A 23,489-nucleotide genomic window follows, 5' to 3' on the forward strand; every position below is an offset into this window, starting at 1 on the left:
TCCTAGAAGATCGAAAGAGGACTCATTTGAACGGAAATTAAAAACTCTAGTGCTCTTATTAAGTGATCAATAAGATTAGATGTCAACTACTCCCCCCTTCCACGTCCCTTTTTTCCTTAAAGACATCCTATTAAAACTTTTAGATAGCCATTTGATTCAGCATAGTTGAGAGGTCCAATAACTATGCCTTTGGGGATGGCAAGACCCCCCCCCCCCAATAGCCCCAGAGCAAATTTTCCTTAGTATATTAAATTACAGTCTTGATTTTGACTATGAGCTATTTTACAGTTAGCTAGTAGCAGCTCATCAACTTCGATTTTATAGTAAGATGTATAGTAAGAAGTGTACGATTTTAAACTGTTCGTGGTAACGAACTGTAGTAAGGAGCGACCCGGCTCAATAGTAGATGGATGAAACTCTAGAAAATGGAGGGCTCAGAGACTCTGGAAATGAGAGGGCTCATTCTAACGGAACTGAAAAGTTCTAGTGCCCTTTTTAAGTGACCAAAAAAATTGGAGGGCACCTAGGCCCCCTCCCACGCTAATTTTTTCCCAAAGTCTCCAGATAAAAATTCTGAGATAGCCATTTTATTCAGAGTAGTCAAAAAACCTTATAATTATGTCTTTGGGGACGACTTACTCCCCCACAGTCCCCGTGGGAGGGGCCAGAAGTTACAAACTTTGCCCTGTGCTTACATATAGTAATGGTTATTTGGAAGTGTACAGACGTTTTCAGGGGGATTTTTAGGTTGGGGGGGGGGGGTTGAGAAGAGGGGGTATGTTGGGGGAACTTTCCTTGGAGGAATTTGACATGGGGAAAGAAAATTTTCATGAAGGGAGCGCAGATTTTCTAGCATTATTTAAAAAAAAACAACGAAAAAATAAATATGAAAAAGTTTTTTCAACTGAAAGTAAGGAGAAGCATTAAAACTTAAAACGAACAGAAATTATTACGCATATGAGGGGCTCATCTCCTCCTAATACAACTATTTATTCTACGACTTTTGTGATTCAGGGGTCATTCTCAAGAAATTGGGACAAAATTTAAGCTTTAGTGTAAAGAGCGAGGTACTGACGAGGGGGTGAGCCCCCTTCATATACGTAATAAAAACATGAGATTACAGAAGTTCGTTACGTAAGCTAATTTGTAAGTTACGTATATGTCTTACTAATAAAAACATTAGTAAAAAAATTAAAAGTTCTAGTTGCCTTTTTAAGTGACCGAAAAATCGGAGGGCAACTAGGCCTCCTCCCCCGCTCCTTTTTTTCTCAAAATCATTCGATCAAAACTATGAGAAAGCCATTTAGCAAAAAAATAAATATGTAAATTATATTTTAATTATTCATTTGCGGAGAGCCAAAATCAAAACATGCATTGATTCAAAAATGTTCAGAAATTAAATAATAAAACTTGTATATTTTATTTAATTATAGTATAAGAAGTATACTATATAAGAAGTATAATATATACTATATAAGTATACTATACAAGAATTTTAATATAGTATAAGAAGTGTACGATTTTGTATAGTAAGACAGCACGATTTTATAGTAAGAAGTAGATGTCTAAGAATGGTCTAGTTTATTTCCACCAACCCCAACTCCCAGATACGGAACCGTATCAGGGATTTTGTATGTCCTTTTGAACTTTTGATTGTGGAGAGCTAACCAAAATATCTCTTGTTTGGAGGGGGGGGGTCGACTCTTTTATAAGCAATTTAATGACAACTTCTTGACTACGATTCAACAAAAAAGTTTCCCAATTTATTGTTACGCAGTTAGGGGGCCCTTGGGAGCATGCCAAATAAGACATAACAGATAGGCTACTATTATTTAGTAAATCTAAGAAAAACACGAAATAGGAATTTTGGTTATATTTATTAATAAACCGCCGGAATGCTCGGTTGATTGGTCGATTTGACGACGGGGATGGAAAACAAATATCACCAAAGTCGTCTCTTAATGAGTCACGCACCTGGCAACCATGTTTTCTATTGACAATATGTATTTATCACTTGAAGTATTGTTTGTTCTGGATCCAAATGTAAATTATAAAGTGTAGGCGGGCTTTTTTCCTACACTTATATTACTTGTTTATTCAAAGTTATGATGTCACGAAATTTACCTTTTTTCATATAAACACGTCATTTTACGACGCCTTTTCGGGATTTGAATCGATGCCCATGCTTTTGGCATTTAGTCTTTGGCTGGTCTTAGTGTTTGAATTGAGAAACTGCGACCGGTTAAGTTTTGAATGTTCTAGGGATTAATATTCAGGTAATCTTAGGTTAGGTTAGGATTAATATTCAGGTAATCTTAGGTCTTGGTCTAAAGAGACTGCTGGTCTAACTCATAAACTATGGCTTTTTAATCCTTCTTGGCACCGGACTCATGTCCCTAAGAATGAATAAGGGGTACTTGTATGATGAACGCCCTATTGCTGAAGTTGTTCATTCACTGACGCATTATAGAACTCTTTTTTTCATTAGTTTTTTTTAGCTTAGCGTAAGACAAGACAAAGAGGTGATAGAATAGATGGAAAATACATAATTTGGTCTATATATTTGCACATTAGGGGGTAGGGGGAGGCTAGGTGAAGTATTTGGACAATGTGAAGTTAGAAAACAATTCTTACTACATAATATGCAATATAATTGTACCTAACACATTAGGCATGCAGATCCGCTATACTTGACCCATTCCTCCTAATGTGCAAATATATAGAGCCTAAGTTTATTCTGTCACCCGTCATTTGTCTTTGTGGCTATGAAACCGGTTTTCTGAGTTCTTAAATTCGGCCAACTTCTCGAATGTTCTTGGTATTATACCCAAGTACCCAAAACATTGGAGAAATTTACGTATAAAAAGGTATTTCGCTCATGTTATGTTCCAAATTCGCATTTACCTATCTTTGATTGTTCATGACCGTCTAGTGCCTTTATTAAAACTTTAATTAAATCTTTTTATTTTCAAGGAGCAAATCCTCTTAATCTTTGCGCTTTAGTTGTTTTCTTTTTATTTATTTCTATTTGTATATTTCTATTTCTTTTTATTTATTTTATTTATTTCTTTTTCTATTTATTTCATTGTGGAAATCGCGGTGCCTTTCCTTTTATAAATGAAAAGTTTAATAATAAAACTTATTCCGAAACAAAATGAAAATAAAGAAATATATAGTAACTGGTAAAACATTTAGTTAAGACAGTTAACTAAACAACTAGTAAAAACTAGAATAAATCAAAAAGAATTATTAAACAATAAGTAGTATGATGCAAATCCTCTTAATCTTTGCCCTTTAGTTGTTTTCTATTTATTAATTCTTTTTATTTATCTCTATTTATATATTTCTATTTCTTTTTATTTATTTTATTTGTTTCTTTTTCTATTTATTCATTTTGGAAACCGCTGTGCCTTTCCTTTTACAAATGAAAAGTTTTATAATGAAATTTATTCCAAAACAAAATGAAAATATAGAAATATATATTAATTGATAAAACATTTAATTAAGCCTGTGAACTAAAAATCTAGTAAAAACTTAAATAACTAAAAAAGGATTATTAAACAATAAGTAAAATAATGCAATCATAATGCATAACATAATATCTTAATTAAGTAACTTAACAACATAAACAAATAACTCAATGAAATATGTTAAACTAAATGGCTAATTATTCCCGTGTCACATCCGGAAATTTTATCGACGGAAAGAGAAAATATAACTAGATTAAACAATAGAAATGCACCTAAAACCAAATAAAAATGAAAAGTTCTATATAAATATATGCAAAATGATTTTTGTTCGAAAATTCAGTAAGATCGCTCTCTAAATCTAAAGTTTTATCCTTAGGTGTATATTTCTATATTTTCGTTTTATTTTTGTTTCATTTTGTCTTCGTCTTTGGAAAACGTGATTCCCGGTAAGAATTTAATATGATTGTTATTGTAAGTTAGCTATATGAATAAATTATTTCTTTTCTACGAAATGAAATAATCCTATTTTGTTAAAATAAAAATTAGATTATCAATGTTCGTTTACTCCATTTGACATAAGTAAGTAACTCCACATTTTATGTAACATTTTGTTACTGATTCATAAAAATTACTTATTTTCTCCATGCGTAGCAGATAAAAAAAATACGTAATTTACTTCCATTATCCTCTTCTAAACTAGCTAAAATAAATAATACAAATATAATATACTGATATACAAATCAATAATAAATAAAAATAAAATAATAAATAAATAAAATAATAATAATTATTTACTTGTAAATAATAAATCAAAATGAATAATACAAATATAAATGATACAAATAATAAAATAATACAAGTAAAATAATTTACTTCATTCTGATCAATATAAATTTATTCAGTGTTCTTTTATAGAACCATTCAAGGCTTCACGAGTTTATGTCTCTATAAAATAAAAAAAAGAATTATACTTCCCAGGAAGCGTAAAAAAAACTAGGTAATTGCCTTGACTTTTCCCATTCTAAATTAGCTAAACAACAGCAAAACTCCTACTTCATTGTTACCGTTATAATTATACCATTATAAACTCCTATTTCATTGTTACCATTTTAATTTTATCGAATATTCTTTTTGTACAGGCCTTTAATTTAATACAAAGTTTAGTCATTTGTGTCTGTATTAAAAAATTAAAAATTACTCACTCAAAATTACATCAGGAAGTAGATAAATCGAAAACTAGGTAATCTTATAAATCAAAATGGAAAAGTGAAGGGGAAGAGGTGATTTTAGGTAATGATAAGATTGATTAAGTCAAATAGCTTTGCTTACCTAGGTAGTATCAAACAGTTAATGGTAACGAATTGTTAGGAGTGACACGGCCCACATAGTAGTAGTTCCAACTGAATGAAAGGAGCAACATTAAAACTGAAAACGAATATAATTTATCCGTATATGAGGGAGGCTACCTCTTCCTCGACCCTCGCTCTTTGTGCTTAAGTGTGACTTTTTGTCACAGTCCTTTAAAAAAGACTGCTCAAACACAAGGGCCGTTGAATTTGAATGATAAGTATTCTCAAAGAGATTGAAAATTTTAGTATATAGATTGAGGGCCGAGGAAGGGGCTTGTCCTTCATATATGAAATAATTTCTGTTTGTTTTAAGTTTTCAAGTTCGTTTCGTTGGCGAATGTGTTTTCGTGGAAGCTTTATAACAATTTGTCTCCGATTGTATAATTTTTGAAGTAAAGTCAAATTATATAAAGAAAGAAAACAATCGAAAATTAAGTTTTTAAGCCTAAACGAGAACACCGAAAACACACATAGCGAATATTTCGAGAGGACAACCGCTTCCCTTCTTTAGCACGAACAAAATAACAAGGAAAATGGCGAAGAAAAAACCAACAAAACAAACGCAGAAAGTCAATGTGAAAAAAACACAGAACTATATCATCTGATTTCCGATTTTGATAATTGTATTCCTTGCAGACACCCATTGAGATCTAATTGGTATTTTAAGTGCTTGATTATGTGACTGAGAAGGTGGTTCAAGGTGTATTTCAGGAATTACTAAAGTATCGGCCTTTCTTTTGAGAAAACCGAAATATGACTTATTTATTCTTAAATTCCGAAAGGTGAGAACTCTGGTGTCTAAAGAATTCCCTGCTCATGTGGTCTTTGGTACATTGGAAGAACTGATTTACGGCTCGCGAATAGATAACTCAGCACTCTATCTCAATTAATAACACCCTTTAAAAGCGAAAAAAAACAGACAATTTTGATTCTGCCCTTGCAGAACACATCTTTAATCACCCGGAACATACTATTTTATTTAACCAAGCTAGATTAATTTCACATGAAAAAGGTGTTGTCCATCATTAAAGAGAAGTTGTTTAAACTTTTAAATACCAACATTTAGGTCTAACTTTGAAGAGAATTTTCGGGGACAGAGAGTTTGCTAGTCAAACGGGAAGTCCCGGCTGTAAAAAAAATTGATCATGGACCAATATTTACAGATAAAGATGTGGTAACTTACGAGCCTTGTTTTGGTTCTGATGGACCTTCATAATCCAGCAAAAACTGGTTTTGAAGCTCAACGACATGTGACATGTTAGAGCTTAGGGTTCACTGACCTCAGTATTGAAAAAGAGTTCAGTGTGCTATCATTGAGGATATTATTCTTGACATATGTCTTAGTAATTGATGCTTTTACTCTATTGGATATTGAAGGTGCTAGCAATGGCGAAATGAAACCCAGGGTGCCTAACGTAGCAGTAGAAATTACAAGGGGTTGCCGGATAACCCTAGAATGGGACGAGAAGTATGCAAGATATGTAATATGATTTAGCAGATTCAACTCGGAAGAACAGTTATGCTCTGCAGAAAAAGTGAATATAATGTATATACAAAGATTACAAGATAGATTAAATGCATTAGTGAAATATATTGAAGGCAACGATCTGGATCAATCTATAAAAAAGGAGTAAGTTTGTTACTAGCAAGAAATAATCTTCATTCACTGTTAGTCTATAATCGGTAGTGAAGAGTCAGGATTAAAAATAGGTGGGTTTGAAAACCAAAAAATCATGCCGAATCTTGTTCTTTGGAAAAATATTTGATTCTAGGTGATGATTTTCAAGAGTTATCTCTTCAAAGGAAATATTTTCTCAAAGAATACTATCGTAGCTAGAAATTCGTTCAAGACGGCCATTTTGCAAGGCAACAAGAAATAAGTCGAAAAATCTTGTCTAAATAAGTTTAATATATTTCATTTGTGACATCATTCGATTACTGCTACTCCTAGAAAATATTCATTCCATCAATGGCAAGTCAGTTTCTTTTTAGAAGTGAGACAGTCAACATTGAAAATTGTTTCACACATTTCCATTGTATTTGTGTACATTGAGCAGCTAGTAATTCTGTGAGAATCGTACTATTGTTGATGACTATAGTGAAAAGTGTAGATTCTGCAGTAAATGTAAATTGCATGAAAAATACGCAGTGCAAATTAAAGACTTTAATTCCTGTCTTGAAGATGTTTGTGACTGTCGTACGAGAGGTTTTTTCTGTCCCAATTATCTCTATGATAAGTGTGATCAATTGAAAAATACTTACCCGGGTATGGTTGCAAAACATGATTTCAGTTTATTTTTAAGAAACTGGTATTGCCGTGGTTTTAAATTGTTTTGAGAGGAAGAATCTGGTCTACGCTTCAGTTGCTGGAATAATAAGAGAATCTGGCTTTAACGACATTTTTGTAAAGATACCGGCTACTATGATTATAAACCTACTAATTTTTATTTGGCTGTTACAGAAATTCGTTCTTTACATGAAAATTTTGTGTTTGACATTGCTTCCAATAAGCAAATTAAAGCATGTAAATTTTATAATATGAATTAGAATAGTATTATTGACTTTACGAAGAGATACAATAAAATGAAGTTACGTTATAATGTAGGAAATATGACCCTGACTTTGCATGCCAAGATGAATACAATTTGAATCCTGACAAACTTCTGCTACTTATCGTTTCTGATCGTTACATATGCGTGGAGGAAGAAATCTAAACAGAGATTTTTTGTACATACAAGTTTTATTAATAAACAAGTTTACAAACATCTTTAAAACATTTCAATCTTAGAGCACTGACAATTATATTATACAGGCATGAAAGAGTATTTTCAACTAGAAAGTCGTTCAATCAAGGATTTTCACCATAAATGCTAAGAAATTTACTGTAAGTATATCCGTGACATCGAAAAAAAATATATCAGTGCATGATAACCACAGCTTTTGGTTAATTTTTTACTTGCTTCCGAACTTGAATAATAGATTTTCAACTTGGCTCCAGAAAGTTTTTAATTTGCTGTGTGTAGAACGTATAAGGTAGAACCAGAGGATCAAAAAATTCAATATTCTTCCCTATTTGAAAGATGCATAGCCAATAGTCTTTACACTTGATGGGCTACTTTTAACAATGATACGGTTATTGTTAACGCTTTGGATATAATCGACGAAATCCGAGGGTATGCAAAAGGCTTTTGTATTTGGACATGTAAGGATCGTTATGAATACGTTGATTATTTGATTCGTTCCCATGGTGCCAATCTAATAGAACACTGCCATCAGGGGTAATTTCTCAATAGGTTTCAAATTAATTTAGTGAGACTAATGCAAAACTTTCCTCCAATGGTTTGGCAAAGGTACACTCTGAACGTACTGACCCCGTTTGGACAATAGTCATATTTTGAGTACCAGGCAAATCCAATAAAAGGATATCATGGGTTTTTGCAAACATTTCTTCGGTTATACCATTTTCAAATAAATGTGAATCTCAATCTAGGGATTCCATTGTCAATTCATATAAGGTCCGGTAGGATTTATAAAGAATAATTTTATTTTCATAAACTTGTTTCAAAATTTGAGCCCTTATGAACGTAAACGCGGTGTGAAGGGTCCGCTATCCGTTTGCACACTAATAGGTGATGCACTGATATTGCAGACCCTTCCGTTTGATACTTTTTAAATCATCATTGCCAATTGGTGTGTTTGTATTTTCCGAAAACTATTCAAAACATATTTTTATGTTTGACCATTTTCCCTTAATCTTTTAAAAACATGTTTAATCCCTATAAGATTTTTTGGAAAATTTGATGATTTTTGGAAAATTTGATTTATGCAAATGACTATAGTATGATTCAAGTTTTTATGATTTGCTATTAAACATGATACGGGATCAATTAAACTTTAACTCTTGCCATGGATTATAACTTCATTCTTTTTGTCCCAATTTATACTTGTTCATTTTGAGCGATATATGCCAAGAGTCTTTTACTTTACTCATGGTAAGATTGAGGCATTAGGTCTACAACATTTGGTAAAGGTTCTTCTTGTTTTGGTGGCTTCAGAGTTTCGGAACTTTGTGGTTGAAGTTGACCAATGATACTTACATTGATCGGTCTTTTGCGGTAGGGTTTTTGCTTGTCAATACGTCGAAGCGCATTTTGAGAAAAATTAATTTTTTATTATCAGCAATTGTCTCATTGTTAATTAATTTATCAAGATTATACTCAAAGTGCTCTTTTGGCGAAAGAGCGAGTTTTGTTGGAGTTAATTTATAAGTTTTGCCATCTAGAGAACAGTGTTTTCATTTTCCGCGATTATTGGCATTAATAATGCAAAAAAAATACCACCTGCTTGAAAAAACCGTTTTTTAAAACCTTTTCCTTTCTTTTTGAAATCTAGGACATGTAAGAATGAATGATGTTACTTTTTCCGTGGCTTAACTGCTTCTGGTGCTTGGGCATTGCCTTCAGTTAAATTTAAATAAAGCTCAGATAGGAGATTAAAGAGTTCATTGTCAATGCCGTGTTTGACTATAGTCTTCTTAAGCCGGAGTTTTTACTTACCTCGAAGGAAAATAAGTGTATGTTTTCATGTACTTTTTTCAGTGTCATGATGGCAACAAATGATCTTTTTACTATTCATGAGTAGATATACGGTATTTTTTGTCAAAAATGTCTGTAACCACACTTAACTCTTCGGATGTATTTTGATCGAAATCCAGTAGTATAAAACCATAGAGTTTACTTGTAGCTTGATTGTGTGCTGAAAGTAAGAATTTTGGTTGACCGGGATATATTTGCTTGTTTAAAATTATAAGAGAACTTGAATCACTAATTACCCTGTAGATGATACAGTAAGTACAATTCAATGCAATTGTTCTCATAAATTTACTCCGATAAAAGATACTGTGGAGGACAACGGCTACGGAAAATTTTCCATGATGAGACCAGACCGTGAATAACCATAACAACCCCTGAGGCCATTTTTCAATGGATTCAGCTAAATTATTAATAATTAACCACGAGTTAGGTTCAATAATATTAAATGCCGCTCCTGACCCCCAATTACTGTCATATTGTCCAATTATATAATCATATAATATTATATGAATTTAACATCCTTTGCCTCAGGTATATGCCCTGCGACAAGGCGTAATACTTGAAAAACTGTATTTCTCTATCGAAAGAAAAGCTTTACACCTCTACAACTCTTTAAATCAGCATTATTTTTACACCCGTCTCCCCTTCCAACCTCTTAAAACAAATTCCCTATTAAGTTTTCTAACATTGACGTCTAAATTTTGATAAATAACACTATTGCCCCGCTTCCATGATCATTGTAACTCTCCCCCTATTAAAATACTACTCACCCAATCGGAAAATGTGTCTTCAAACTTATGTAAATCTGAGTAAAGGGTCTGGATCTCCGTTTGTAGGTAATGCAAGTACACCTCACCTTTATTTTCAAAAAAATGTGCAATGGATGCTTTAACAGTGTCCCTACCTCCCCTATCCCGAATCTATTGCTAAAGAAGGGCCAAAATAACGTTTACATAAGAGTGGGCTATGTCAACTAGATCCGTGTAAATACTACCACTTGTGATAGTATTAAATGGGTCTCCACACTCAGACCTAAAAATATAAATATTGTGCAAGAATGAATCGGCTAAATAAAAATCAGGCAAAATATGGAATGAGCCAGCACCGCCTTGTCCTGCTTCCCTCACATCACTGTCACTGTAAGGGGTGGTTACTCGATTTTCAACCCTCTATACCTCGCTAGATGGTAATTGGCTTATAACTAAGTATACAAATTCAGCATCAAGACTAAGATCCCTCACATAAGCGTGTAAATCAAAGTTGGGGGAAGGTATACTAGTAGGACTCACCCGCACACTAAAATTCCCCTTGCGTTCACTTTCCTGATGGGCCGTACATGAATTGTCGTGAAATTGTGATAGTAGTGCCGGTATATGAACCTAGAAAATAATAGAAGCTTATTAACCCATTGGAGGACTTTTGATTTTATCCTGAAAAAGAATTTTTATTAGACTGAAAGTGAATACAATATTAGTCTGTAAGTGTTTGAGGGGTCGCTTTTTTATACTTGAGTGACCGTTCAGAGCTATAAGGATCTTACTACCGCCTGTACGTGTAATGATCCGAACTTATTCCGTACATGGAACCAAAGTGGGTGTTTGGTTTTGTTGACCCTATACTACCAGCTAAGAGTTTAAGAGCCAGAAATTAGCCCAAACATGGGGGTAAGTTACCCCCTTTACATTTCAGCTATTGCAAGCTTCAAAGACTCTTAACGTACTTACAGAGGGTTGTTGGTGTCCATTGTCGGTTTGCCGCTCGCTTCTTCTCCCGCGAAGACATCTACCAGTAGTTGGTTGATCCAAGCTGGAACCTCATTGGCGGCCTGAAAAAGAGTAACTATTGTAATTCCCTTGAAACACATATGATTTTATGCTGTAAAAAGAATTTATTTTAAGCTGAAAAGGTATATATTATTAAGTTAAATGGGAATATATTATCAATTTGAGGACTAATGACTCCTTAAATTCCCCCTTCTTAGAGGCATGGTCCCCTTTCAACTGTAAAACGCTGCTAAAATACTGTTCGTATAATAAGACTTTCTTGAAAAACATATTAATGTGAAACTTCAAGTTAACCTCTAGAATGCAGAATGTTAGAGAACTTCTTATAGTTAAACATAGTTATTCTCTAAAAGAATGAATTTACCATACTGAAATATGCTAAGTTTCTAGCTTTAAAGCATGGCGAAAAGTCCATTTTCTTTAGGATCAAGGGGCCCCCTCAAAACCGCTTAAAAACTGTCAAGAGGGCCCCCTTTATTAAGCTGAAATGAAAGCTATTTTTTAGGATAGGCAATTACATTATACCTCCGCCTCTCAGGGGCAACGAACAAGGTTCACAATATCGTAGCTATTTTCCCATGCTGAAAAACACTACATTTTTTACTGCTAGTAAATATTTGTGATTTAACTTACGTCGGAATCAGCATCTACATCTTGCATGGGGGATGCATTCTCCCCCTGGGGAGGGTTGAAGGGGGGTGCATTCCCGCCTTGCATTGGGAACACAGGTCTCAATGGCTTTGTAACTTCACTGCCATGGGGCTTGGGAAGCGCAGAAGTGCCCGAACCTTGCCTTCTGTAGATGGCACAAGTCTTGAAAGCTCGGCAACTTCGCCGTGAGACTGGGGTTTACAGAAGTGGCTGCGCTCTCGCATGCCCTTGTCCTTTTCGGGGGAGGATGTATTGGTCCGAATTTTCCTTAATTTAAATAAAATTGTAGTTTTTCTTGAAATGGTTAAAATATATCTTATTTTCAACATGTATTGTACACCCCCAGTTAAATTTAAGTCGCCTCTATTGCACCCCACCGCTTCTATATCTGTATTAGAAACCTTTCCCTTCTTCAAGTTAAATTATTAGCTTTCGAAATAGTTTTCACGATCCGCTAGGATAAAAAATGACAATTATTAAAGAACTTCTCATAAAGAGGTAATGAAAAAAGATTTCAAGTTAAAAAAATTGCAAAAAAATAATTCAAGTTAAAAAAATTGCGATGCCTTAATTCTAGGCCAAGAATTTGAAATCAGACCGCAGTGTGGCAATCAATTCAGAATACAGCTTCGTTGGGACCCAATTACTCTGATCACAGTTGTTTCATTCCCCAACCTAACCCCTTTTTCAAGATAGCAAAAAGTAGCCAAACTAGAATTTTAGGAATTTTCGCTGATTTAGGCTAAATTCTTCTTTTTTTTTTTTATAAGAAGCAGCCTTTTATGAGAAACAGACATAATAAATAGATCACCATAGAGGAAAAAGCCGCACAATCAACAAACTTTTAGAGTGTATCCTAGGGTTACATTTGACCTTATGAAGGGGGAGGGGCCTCAAGTAATAATTCATTATTATAGTCAAATAGACACATGCCCAATTTTCCACAAAGAATCCTCGCTTAAAATTCAATCAGTTTAACCATCTTCTCTTAATTTCAGCGAAAATAAATATGCTTTCCCCCTGAATATTTGCTCCTTTTCATAATTACTTTTTATTTGGAATTTAGCACACGAAGCAGCTGTTAACGAACATAACACGTTACGTTAGCGGTCGCGGAAATTCACCCCTTACCCCTGCGCGTGATAATTAAGCTTGAAGACCGAAATGCCTGTTTAGGGAAATGTTTGAGCCAGGTAGCATTGCGCTATTCACGGTGATTAACAAATAGCGTAAAGAGGGGGACAGATGGTGATTAATTTCTAATGCAAATTTTTGACGGATGTAAGTTCATCCTCCTGCTAGAATAGAGAAAGGTACATTGAAATAACAGATTCAGTAAAAAGCATATATTTTTTGACATGATAAACGAGATCAATCTATCAGTGAGAGAATTATGTAATCGGATGGGGTGGTGTTTTATCTATTATTCAATAAAGAGAGTTATATTAGATTAAATTTGGGTGTAATGTCCCCTATTTTTTGGTGAGGGAGGGGTATATACATGGAGACTCCCCAGCATATAGGCAGAAATCCAATTCTTTTTCAGATTTCTAGAATCATCCATTTAAAAAAAAATATTGACGCATTACATTCCAGATTCGATTATAGGACTGATGACATTTCCTTTCTACTACCCGGTTTTATTCTTCCCGAGAACGATAGAAAATTATCCTGTCCCACTAGAAGAATAGCAAGCCCTTGTCACTGGAAAATCAATAGAAGATCGCGTGACGCTTTTGTTCTTGAAAATAGCGGGAAAATTCTTTTTTTGTCCTGTTTAAAGAATAACATGCCTTTGTTTCTTGAAAATCAATAGACGTCTAGACTGTATAACGGTTTCTTCCTGGAAATAGTGGGATAATCCTTTGTTTGCAGGTAAAAAGTGTTGTACTTGTATGAAGCATGAAAACATTGGGCGATGATCAATTTGAATCACGTCCCAACTCGGGAGGGATCTGAAGGTTTTTTCTTGCCCTTGTAGGTTTTTAAACAATCAAAGAAAAACTACAAGGTAACGTTTGCATCTTGACTAGCGAATTCTAACATCTCCTGTTAAGGAATAACCAAAGAAATCCTGAGGTAACCAAACTCCTACGTACCAGTCACCTGCATCTTTTAGAAAGCAAATGCTATTACGTAACAAGCACGTGTGTCTTCAAGAAGTTTATAAAAAAAAGTGCTGGGACCGGGATTCGAGGTTGGTGGGCTCCCGCCGGACCTGGCACCCGCTCACTACTGCAAAGAGGCAAGCTCTGAATTTGAGATGGATGAGAAGCGTGGGTAGCTGTGTTGACCTCAGTTTGGTGCTGCAGTGCGTTGTTAGTGATAGTAGCATAAAATGGGAAACCAATTCTATTCATAAATAACAAAATTCCTACTTCATTCTTATCAGTTGAGCTTTATTAAACGTTCCTTTATAAACGTCTTTGATTACGAGTTCTGTTAGTTTAAATTGTTTCGAATCTTCCATTCTTCTTTCTCGCATTGTCTGTTTTTTTTTTTTACATTTGCGGTGGAAATCTTTTATTGGTTAGGTTTGTTGCAAACAAAACAAAAAGTGAACTGTGAAACCAGTCTCACCCAATTAAACAGAGTCAAATTTCAAAGCACTTTCACAGCAATGGTAAATTGAGTTATATCTTGTAACATAACATAGTTTTTGCTGTTATTTTGATTTGTTGTTTTGTTTAAGTAAGAATTTTGCTGTTTTTGTTGCCCGAATTGGAGAGCTTTTGTAGAAATACCAAAAATTAATACAATTATATAACTATTATTAATTAATTAATTAATTTTATATTATTACTAATTAATACTAATATACTAATATAATTAATAAAATTAATATAATGTAATTTTAGATCTCTATACAAGTATGGCAGCTTCCAATGGCGATGCTTCTCAAGTGCAAGAAGTGAAAGATGAGGAGCCGAGCCAACCACCCACACCATCGTCGCAAACCGTCAGTACTGGCAGTCTAAAATCAATTATGAAACGTTTTCTTCAACATTTCCCGCTCTTGTTGGGTTTGTATATGGTATGTTTCTTTAATGATGTTTGTCAGTTGACCCAGGGAGTACGGGAGACCTATGAAGTTTTATTTTTCGGTTAGGAGTAACTTCTGGATGTAGCGACCGAGAATTACTAGCGCCACTAACAGCCTAGCGTCTTGTGACTTCACTAAAAACTAGAAAGTTTCAAAGAAACTTGGTTAAACCCGCAGTATAATACAAACAAAGTTAAACTTTCCCTATAAGTTATAACCAATAACTGTGTTTTTTTCATTTTAGATAATTATTTTAGATCCATTCTGCAAACTAGTAGGCCTGTGTTTAGCGTAGGAAAGCCTTGACAGGCTAAGGGGTCTACTTGGCTTTACGCTGGTAGGCCTCCTGATGCCACCATTTTGCTGTTGTTTCTCTCTCCTATATTTTAGAGCTCTTTAGAAGTTAAGAATGCAACAACGAAGGGTAGTAGTAGTCTAAATTAGCCTAAAAAAGGACTAAAATCGCCAAATCCCATTGTCGTTGATGATTTTCCTTTTTGAAACTATTGCTATTCTCCTCTCTTTTAAGTTTTTGAGTTAGTTCTTCATCTTGTGAGTATGAGGATGAAGAGGTATCAAAGACGAGTTTTTATGAAGGAATAAATTTTTTTTGTTCAGTCGAAGTCCAACAGTTCGTGGTAACGAACTGTAGTAAGGAGCGATCCGGTCCAATAGTAACCGAAACTCTAAAAAATGGAATTTTGATACCAATAGTTACATCAAAAGAATCGAATTTTAATGCTGATTTTAAACATATAAGTTTCATCAAGATCAGTTATATCCATCAAAAGTTACGAGCCTGAGAAAATTTGCCTCATTTTAGGAAACAGGGGAAAACACCCCCTAATTTCATACAATCTTAACGAAATTCACACCATCAGATTCAGCGTATCAGAGAACCTTATTGTAGAAGTTTCATTCTCCTATCTACAAAAATGTGGAATTTCGCATTTTTTGCCAGAAGACAGATCACGGATGCGTGTTTATTTTTTTTTTTTTTTTGTTTTTTTTTGTTTTTACTTTTTTCCAGGGGTGATCGCATCGACTGAGTGGTCCTAGAATGTCGCGAGAGGGCTCATTCTACCGGAAACTAAAAGTTCTAGTGCCCTTTTTAAGTGACCAAAAAAATTGGAGGGGACCTAGGCCCCCTACCACGCTCATTTTTTCCCAAAAGTCACCGGATCAAAATTCTGAGATAGCCATTTTATTCACCATAGTCGAAAAACCTAATAACTATGTATTTAGGGGCGACCTACTCCCCTGCAGTCCCAGTGGGAGGGGCTGCAAGTTACAAACTTTGTCTTGTGTTTACATATAGTAAGGGTTACTGGGAGGTGTACAAACGTTTTCAGGGGGATTTTTTGGTTTAGGGGGAGAGTTGAGGGGGGTGGGTTACGTGGGAGGATATTTCTATGGAGAAACTTCTCATGGGGGAAGAGAATTTCAATGAAGGGGGCGCAGGATTTTCTAGCATTATTTGAAAAAGCAACGAAAAAATAAATATGAAATGTTTTTTCTACTGAAAGTAAGGAGCAGCATTAAAACTTAAAATGAACAAAAATTATTACGCATATGAGGGGTTTACCTCCTCGTTATACCTCACTCTTTACGCTAACGTATTTTTAGTAATCTCAACTATTTATTCTACGGCCTTTGTGATTCAGAGGTCATTCTTAAGGAATTGGGACAAAATCTAAGCTTTAGTAAAAAGTTAAAACTTTTTAGTTTTAACGTTGCTCCTTACTTTCATTTAAAAAAAACTTGTTTTTTTTTATTTAATAATATACGAGAGCACTATAGGTCACTTGGTTATGCCTCTAGATGAAAAAAAAAATTTCCATATCTTTGGAATAGCTCTACTAAATTGCCCACAGAAGATCGCAAGATGTTTTGCCTGGAGGGGGGGGGGATAGGAAATATTTTATATTTGAATAGAAGGTGCCCAGGACTTCCTGAAAATTCCGAATTTCATATTAAATATATCCCTGGGCTGGGTAAAATCATATGACTGAAGATGTTTAAAGATTTTGTTATGTAGTATAGCTTTGATAATTGAACCACGCATCCCAAGTCGTTGAAGCGAAAAATTAATTAACAGCGTAGATGTTCACGGATCTGAGCCTTCGGTGCGGGGGGGGGGAGGAGCACAAAAAGTACAAGTTCCTACGCCACAATTTTTCTTGACTAGTCTCTTTGACTAACCGTTCGATTTTTTTTGTTATAAGCACATTATATCACTTGGTAATACGGGAAAATGGTAAAAATTGTAGAAATGATGATATGCCATGGGTGTCCGGGCCCGGAAGCCCTCTTTTCTTAAATATCTTTAGTAATGCAAACGTCGTTGAATCTTTGTTGTTTTCTTCTTCAAAAGCAGATTTAGGTTTAGCACAAGAAAAATTAGGAAAGGAAACCCACAAGAATTAAAGAGCAAGTGTGTTACGTGCTACGGCAAATACATAGGAAAAGTGCACGGGAGGACTACGTGTAAGAGGAGAAAACCCTCACTGAGGATCGGAAGAACAGCTTTGAGGGACGCTGCACCTCAATTTGAAATGCTGTACCGAAGGATGTTATCCCTGAAAAGCTGTTTGTTGATTCCCTTAAAAGGAAGTCGGACAGACACGCTTCTTGGGAGATAACTTAGGTAAATGGCTGACTTGTGGCATACCAGTCCCTTATTTTTAGCAGCCTGGTATGCAGAATTTTTTATAAGAATCAAGGGCATGGGTAAATTACCTATAGATCCAAATGACTCGCACCGGTCGGAACCATTGCTTATCGGCTCTCAAGGTGGGAATATTATTAATGGTAGAAGTAGCAACAGTCATCATAGTAGTACTAGTCATGGTAAAATCAGTAGCTGTAGGAATAGGCGCAGTAAGAATATAAGTAGTGGGGCTGGATACTTGACTGCCTTAATGCCCAGAATCAGGAATGGATCAAACTTCTGATCCAAGAGTACGATGTGAGGCTGCTATCTTTTGATATCACGAAATCTTGTGAAGAATTCAGCAATGGTCCGGTCAGAAAAGCCCCAAGTATATAGAATTTTCGGCTGTGTACTTCAGACTCATCTTACTCGCCATTTAACTTTCGAGGAGTAACGAGTAGAGGCTAGGGTCCTTTCGGGAGTATCCTGGGGCCTAGATTTCTATGAGTGAATATCGACATGACAGGGCTCTGTATCACTTAAGCCTCTGCACCATCTGTTCACGATATGACAGTCCATGCAGCTGTCTGTCAGCATGATGACCCTGTACAAGCTTGCATGTCTGTACAATCGGATCTCCTGGAGATAGAAGAGTGGCCTGATGATTGGATGGTCAGCCTCAGTGCATCCAAGTCTAAGAAGCATATAATTTAGGGTTAACATCCCAACTTCATCCTCAAGGGTGAAACTACCAAAAGAGTTGGGTAACTTCGTCTTTTGGTAAATTCATTTCTCATCAGCTCTATCCCTGCCATGCCAATGTGGTGAACACGCGGAAACACGACAACGGTCAGGTTACCCACAAGAGGTGACACCCATCCCTGAGTACTTGAAAAATTGCTTTGAAAGACAATACACCTCTATTTGTAATGGTTTCCCGAGGGAGATTATTCCCGAAAACCTGTCTGCTGGTGTCTTTAAAAGGAGATTCTACTGACACAACTCTAGGGAGAAACTAGGCAAATAGTTAACAAGTAGCAAATCAGGCCCTAATTTCTTAGTGGTCAAATTCCATGAGACTTGTCTTAATAAAAATATAAAAACATGTAAAAAACATGGTGCTCTGTCTTATTTCATCGCTTTGTCTCCATATTTTTCTCTCATCTCATAAAATGAAGATGACGATTTTATGTATATTTTTTACAGGCTGGTTATTTTCGGATGAGTCTGGTTTGGATAGTTGGCGCTGCAGGCTTAACGGCTGTGCGGGAGCAGTGGAGAAAAGAAAGAGATTTCCGAATGAATAGTGCTCGCCTTGCCAACTTCATTGATGAAAGTGATATAATAAAAGCTCGTGTAGTGGACTTACCTTCTTGGGTAAGTGACCATATTTTATTTTTATATCATTACTTGTTTTTTTTTCTCTTTGATGATCCAAAGGTACACTCCAAAATCAATTTTTTATCTATGTTACATTAATTTTGGTGAAAATTGTGGCTTGAATTTTGGTGCTGTATTTATTAACGAAGGTTAATAACTACATTATTAACGCATTATTAATACAATAATTTATTAACGAAGGTGTGCTATTGGCGGTTTGCAGCTGATAATTCAACTATTTTAACTCTGAGGCTAGATATACCCGTTAAATATTCATTTAAAAGAAGGCTGTAACGGAATACCGTTAAAGGGGTCACGTTGTTCGGGATGGGTGTCAAAATCTGTAGCCTCAGGCAGAGTCGACCCAGCTCCAAATGGGTACCTGGGGAACGCAAATAGGAAGGTTGCGGTAAAGCACAGGATGGCTAGCCTCCTGCCCCCATTGTACTTCCTAGATGAAGGGCCACGAAACGGAGATCAGCACCGCCGGTATGGACGGTCAAGTTCGATGCCGCATGCTTTTTTTCTAACGGGATGCCGTTCTGAAATTATCTTAAAATTATTTTTTAAATATACTAAATTATCCTAAATTACCAAAACTCTTTTAAAATTATCTGAACATCACTTTTCAAGCCATAGAGAAAAAATCGCGTATATACGTGATTATAAAATGTAGCTGAGTGTTTTGGTATTTTTCTCAATTCTTGCCGTATTTACAAGCTTTTCTTAGACATTTCTTAGACTTTTCTTAACATTTTGGTCTATTTGTTCTTTTGTACCTTTCTCAATTCTAGCCGTATTTACAAGCTTTACTTAGATATTTCTAAGTTCCTTTGGTATAATTGGAAGATGTTACAAGAAGCTTTGTCATTATATTGACTTGCCTACTTGAATGCATGGCAGAACTACTTCGTTTAAAACAACATGCTGAATTGCCTACGGTTTGTTTTGGGTACCCGACTGACTGCTCGCATCCCAAAGAGTAGGTTGTACGAAAAGTGTGGCTCCATCATGGCTATAATGAGGAAAAGGTTGAGATGGCTCGGGCACGTTATGCGGATAAAGGATGACAGATTGCTAAAGATTGTCCTTTCAGCCAACCGTCTAGGGCCAAACGAAGAGCAGGTTTTCCCCGGCTAGGGTGGTAGGTTGTCGGTAGGAAAGATTTAAGGGAACTGGGAATTGTCTGGGAGGGTGTAAAGAGGGAGGTGTTGAATAGATTGAGATGGAGGAGGACCATGTCTTGCTGCGTTGTTCTCAGGCCTCTTGGTGCTGTAGTTTTTTTTTGGTAGTAGGTGTAGCAGAATATGCGTGTTGATTATTCATTTTGACTATTCAGTGACTATTTAACATCGTTTGATATGTGGATCTTTCCTTTTGATATTTGACATCTTATTCATTTAAAAATCGTGAATGTACTTGATTATAAAAGGTATCTGTGTCTTTTGGTCTTTTATTTTTTTTTTAATTCTAGCCATATTTACAAGATTTTCTTAGACATTTCTTAGACGCTTTAGTATTTTGGTTTATTTGGTTCTTTATATTTTTCTCAATTCTGGCTGCATTTGCATTGCATCAGTTTTTTACTGTTTTAAAAGTAGAGTTCTGAGAAAGAGTCAAACTATAGCGTAAAGGGTCAGGCATTCAGGAGGGGACAGCCCCTTTCATATACGAAATAGTTTCTGTTCGTTTCAAGTTTTAATGTCGCTGCTTACTTTCAGTTGAAATTTTTTTTATTTAATTTCTGACCGTTTTTGAATTAATGTATCTTTTGATTTTGGCTCACCGCAAATGAATAATTAAAACGAAATTTATCTATTAATTTTTCTCCAGCGCAAAACTGTATTTTTTATTTATTTACTTGTGATCATTAAAAATAATAATATGAACCTGAACTTGGAATTAGAACTTCTGGCCAACCCAAATCAATGGGTATTTTCTTCAAAAACGTTCGGAGAAGATAGAAATAATTCCATTTGTCATATATGAACGGATCAGGAAGCTCTTCTTCCTTGATGCAAAAAGCACTATTTGAGAGCCATCTATATTAGCTATGATCTACAAAAATAGATAAACTATCTTATATTTTTATTATTTACGGAAAGATTCATAAGCCTGTTTTTTTCTAACTTCAGTTCACCTTTGCCCGAATAAAATGGCTTACTTTATCATGCATGAATAGGTTAATAGGCAAGAGTTTTTCCTTCTTTAATAAAAAAGGGCAACAACTTAGGGCCATAGCAACCGATTAAGAACTAAATAACCATAGCAACCGATTAAGCATCACAGCGGAGCGTAACATAGCAATCAATTTAAGAACACATTAATAACCACAAAATTGTGTATATTCATAGTTTATGGTAAATTCACAATTGCTTTTTTCATCTTTTCTAGTTTTGCAGGAAAGAATAAATGAGCTATTGAGTAGTCGAAAAAATAGATTAATAAAAAATAATCTTCTGATAAATAGAAAAAACTAAGACCCTATCCTGTAGATTTATCAAAGTTTCGCTTTATAGACTGGAAAATGAATTCTACTTTTGTTAATTTCTTAAGCGACATTAGCCTGCCATAATATAAGAATGAAAAAGATCAAAAAGGGTTTTTTTAAGGCCAAACGAGAATACTGGGAAAACACAAAGCGAATATTTTGAGATGACAACCAGCGCAAACAAAATATTATATTCAAGGAAAATGCCGAACAAAAGACCGACAAAACAAACAAGGAAAGTCAATGTGAAAAAACAAAAAACCAATGAAAAATCCAAAAAATTATAAGGTAAATAAAATTCAATAAAAGCCAAAAATCATAAGAATTAAAACAAATACCTAACAACGATAAAGCGAGTCATTTGCCAATATCCACGATTTGCCCAAAATAAAAAAAAACAAAAAAGCAACAAAAATAGAACTACCATCGACGGATACTAGCGAGTTGTTCCTGTTTGATTTTTATATCAGAAAAGAGACACATTGATTGGAGGGTGGGGATAATCAAAATCAGCAAATTCTAATTTCCAGCTATTTAAAAATTTTCTTCTGAAGGTGCTAAGAATAAGAACCCCTGGATCCCCTGTCGGGAATTCTACGGGATCTCTATATAAAGACGCTCCATTATTGCAGCATGGACCTTCCTGTTGAATTCAGGAGATAAAGTTGTCTGTATTAGTATATTTTTAAGTGCTTGCTTCATTCCACAGGTTAGACGCCAAAAAGCAAGTAATTTAATATTTAATTAATTTATAATATTTAATTTCAATTAATTATAGTTAATATAATATAATTGTAAAATATGAATTATAATTAATGTTTAAATAATTAATTTAAAGAGATGTTACAATAAACTGTTTTTGTTACTGAACTTTTGAGATGAGATGAAGATATTATATTATAAGGTATTTTAATTCATTTTAATTATATTATATAATATAATTAAATAGGTATTTAATTATATATATTATTAATATATATTATATATATTATATATTTTAATTATATTTTAATATATTAATATATATTTTAATAAAATATATTAAAATAATAAAATATATTTTAATATATTTTAATATATTATATATTTTAATTATATATATATTTAATATATATATTAGGTATTTTAATTATATTATAAGGTATTTTAATTCATTTTCGTATCGGGAAGCTCATTGATTGTGATTTAGAACCCCCTTCTCCGTTCGTTAATTGGAAATTACAAGCTGATATAGGTCAAGTGCATTCACAGTACACTGCTGCTCAGAGAGTTTGTTCGAAAGCAAAGGATGGCTCACCCTCAACTAGGCATTGCGCTTCATGGCTGAAGGGCCCCGAAATAGAGATCAGCAATCAAGTGGGGGCTGTGAAGTCTGGCGCTGGATCTTTTAATTTTTCCTTCACTACTTCAAAAAGTAGTAAAAGCTCCAAAAGGGAGCTTATTAAAGAAGCACGGGACTTATATGAGCTAAAAACGACTAAAGCCCCCATGGAGAGGGTAGCGCTACCAAAAAGGAGTGAAAATTCGCTATTCCAATTTTTTCAATTATGTCTTGATTTATTAAAATTTGGATTTCAATAAGAAACCTCAGTTTATGCACACTCAATCTGAGATTTTTTGAGCGCAAGAAAATCTCATTGTTCCTGACTGTAATTCAAAAGAATGTTATATGAAATGTGGGTTGTACCTTTTTGGCAAAAATGCTTGTTTTATTTTCTGCTCAATCTAAACTAAAGGTAAAAATCAATAACTATTTTTATGAATATCTTTATAACTATCTTTATTGTTTCGTGGATTATGATAGATAACGTTGGTTTCTCATGGGTCAACCTGATTTTTCTAGCAGTTCCATTTTTAGTGTAATTGTTGCCATATTGCGGAACTGAATGAACAATTTCTAAATGCTATCAGCTTTATTTTCAATGCAAACATGGACGAACAAACTTTTTTTGGGAGGAGGGAAGGGAAGAGGAGCAATAATGAAGAAAAATAATTTGGTATTTTGAATAAAAAGTGCCCAGAAATTCAAGGAAATTAATGGTTTTGAGGGGGCCTTGGCCACCAGCCCTCTTCCCC

General features: G+C 34.6%; 1 protein-coding gene across 11 annotated transcripts in view; it reads left to right on the forward strand.

Moving 5' to 3' along the window:
* LOC136038539 (extended synaptotagmin-2-like) overlaps window positions 1-23,489 on the forward strand; it is a 210,858-nt gene that overhangs the window by 44,830 nt on the left and 142,539 nt on the right. For 5 of the 11 annotated variants that reach the window (XM_065721656.1, XM_065721652.1, XM_065721650.1 and 2 more), the window contains exons 2-3: window positions 14,705-14,880; window positions 18,749-18,919. In XM_065721656.1, coding sequence (XP_065577728.1) covers window positions 14,719-14,880; window positions 18,749-18,919 — 333 coding nt within the window. In that variant the 5' untranslated portion in view covers window positions 14,705-14,718. The other 6 variants (XM_065721657.1, XM_065721653.1, XM_065721655.1 and 3 more) reach the window with 4 other exon arrangements.

The sequence above is a fragment of the Artemia franciscana genome, chromosome 18 (assembly GCF_032884065.1).
Source record: "Artemia franciscana chromosome 18, ASM3288406v1, whole genome shotgun sequence".
Lineage (NCBI taxonomy): Eukaryota > Metazoa > Arthropoda > Branchiopoda > Anostraca > Artemiidae > Artemia > Artemia franciscana.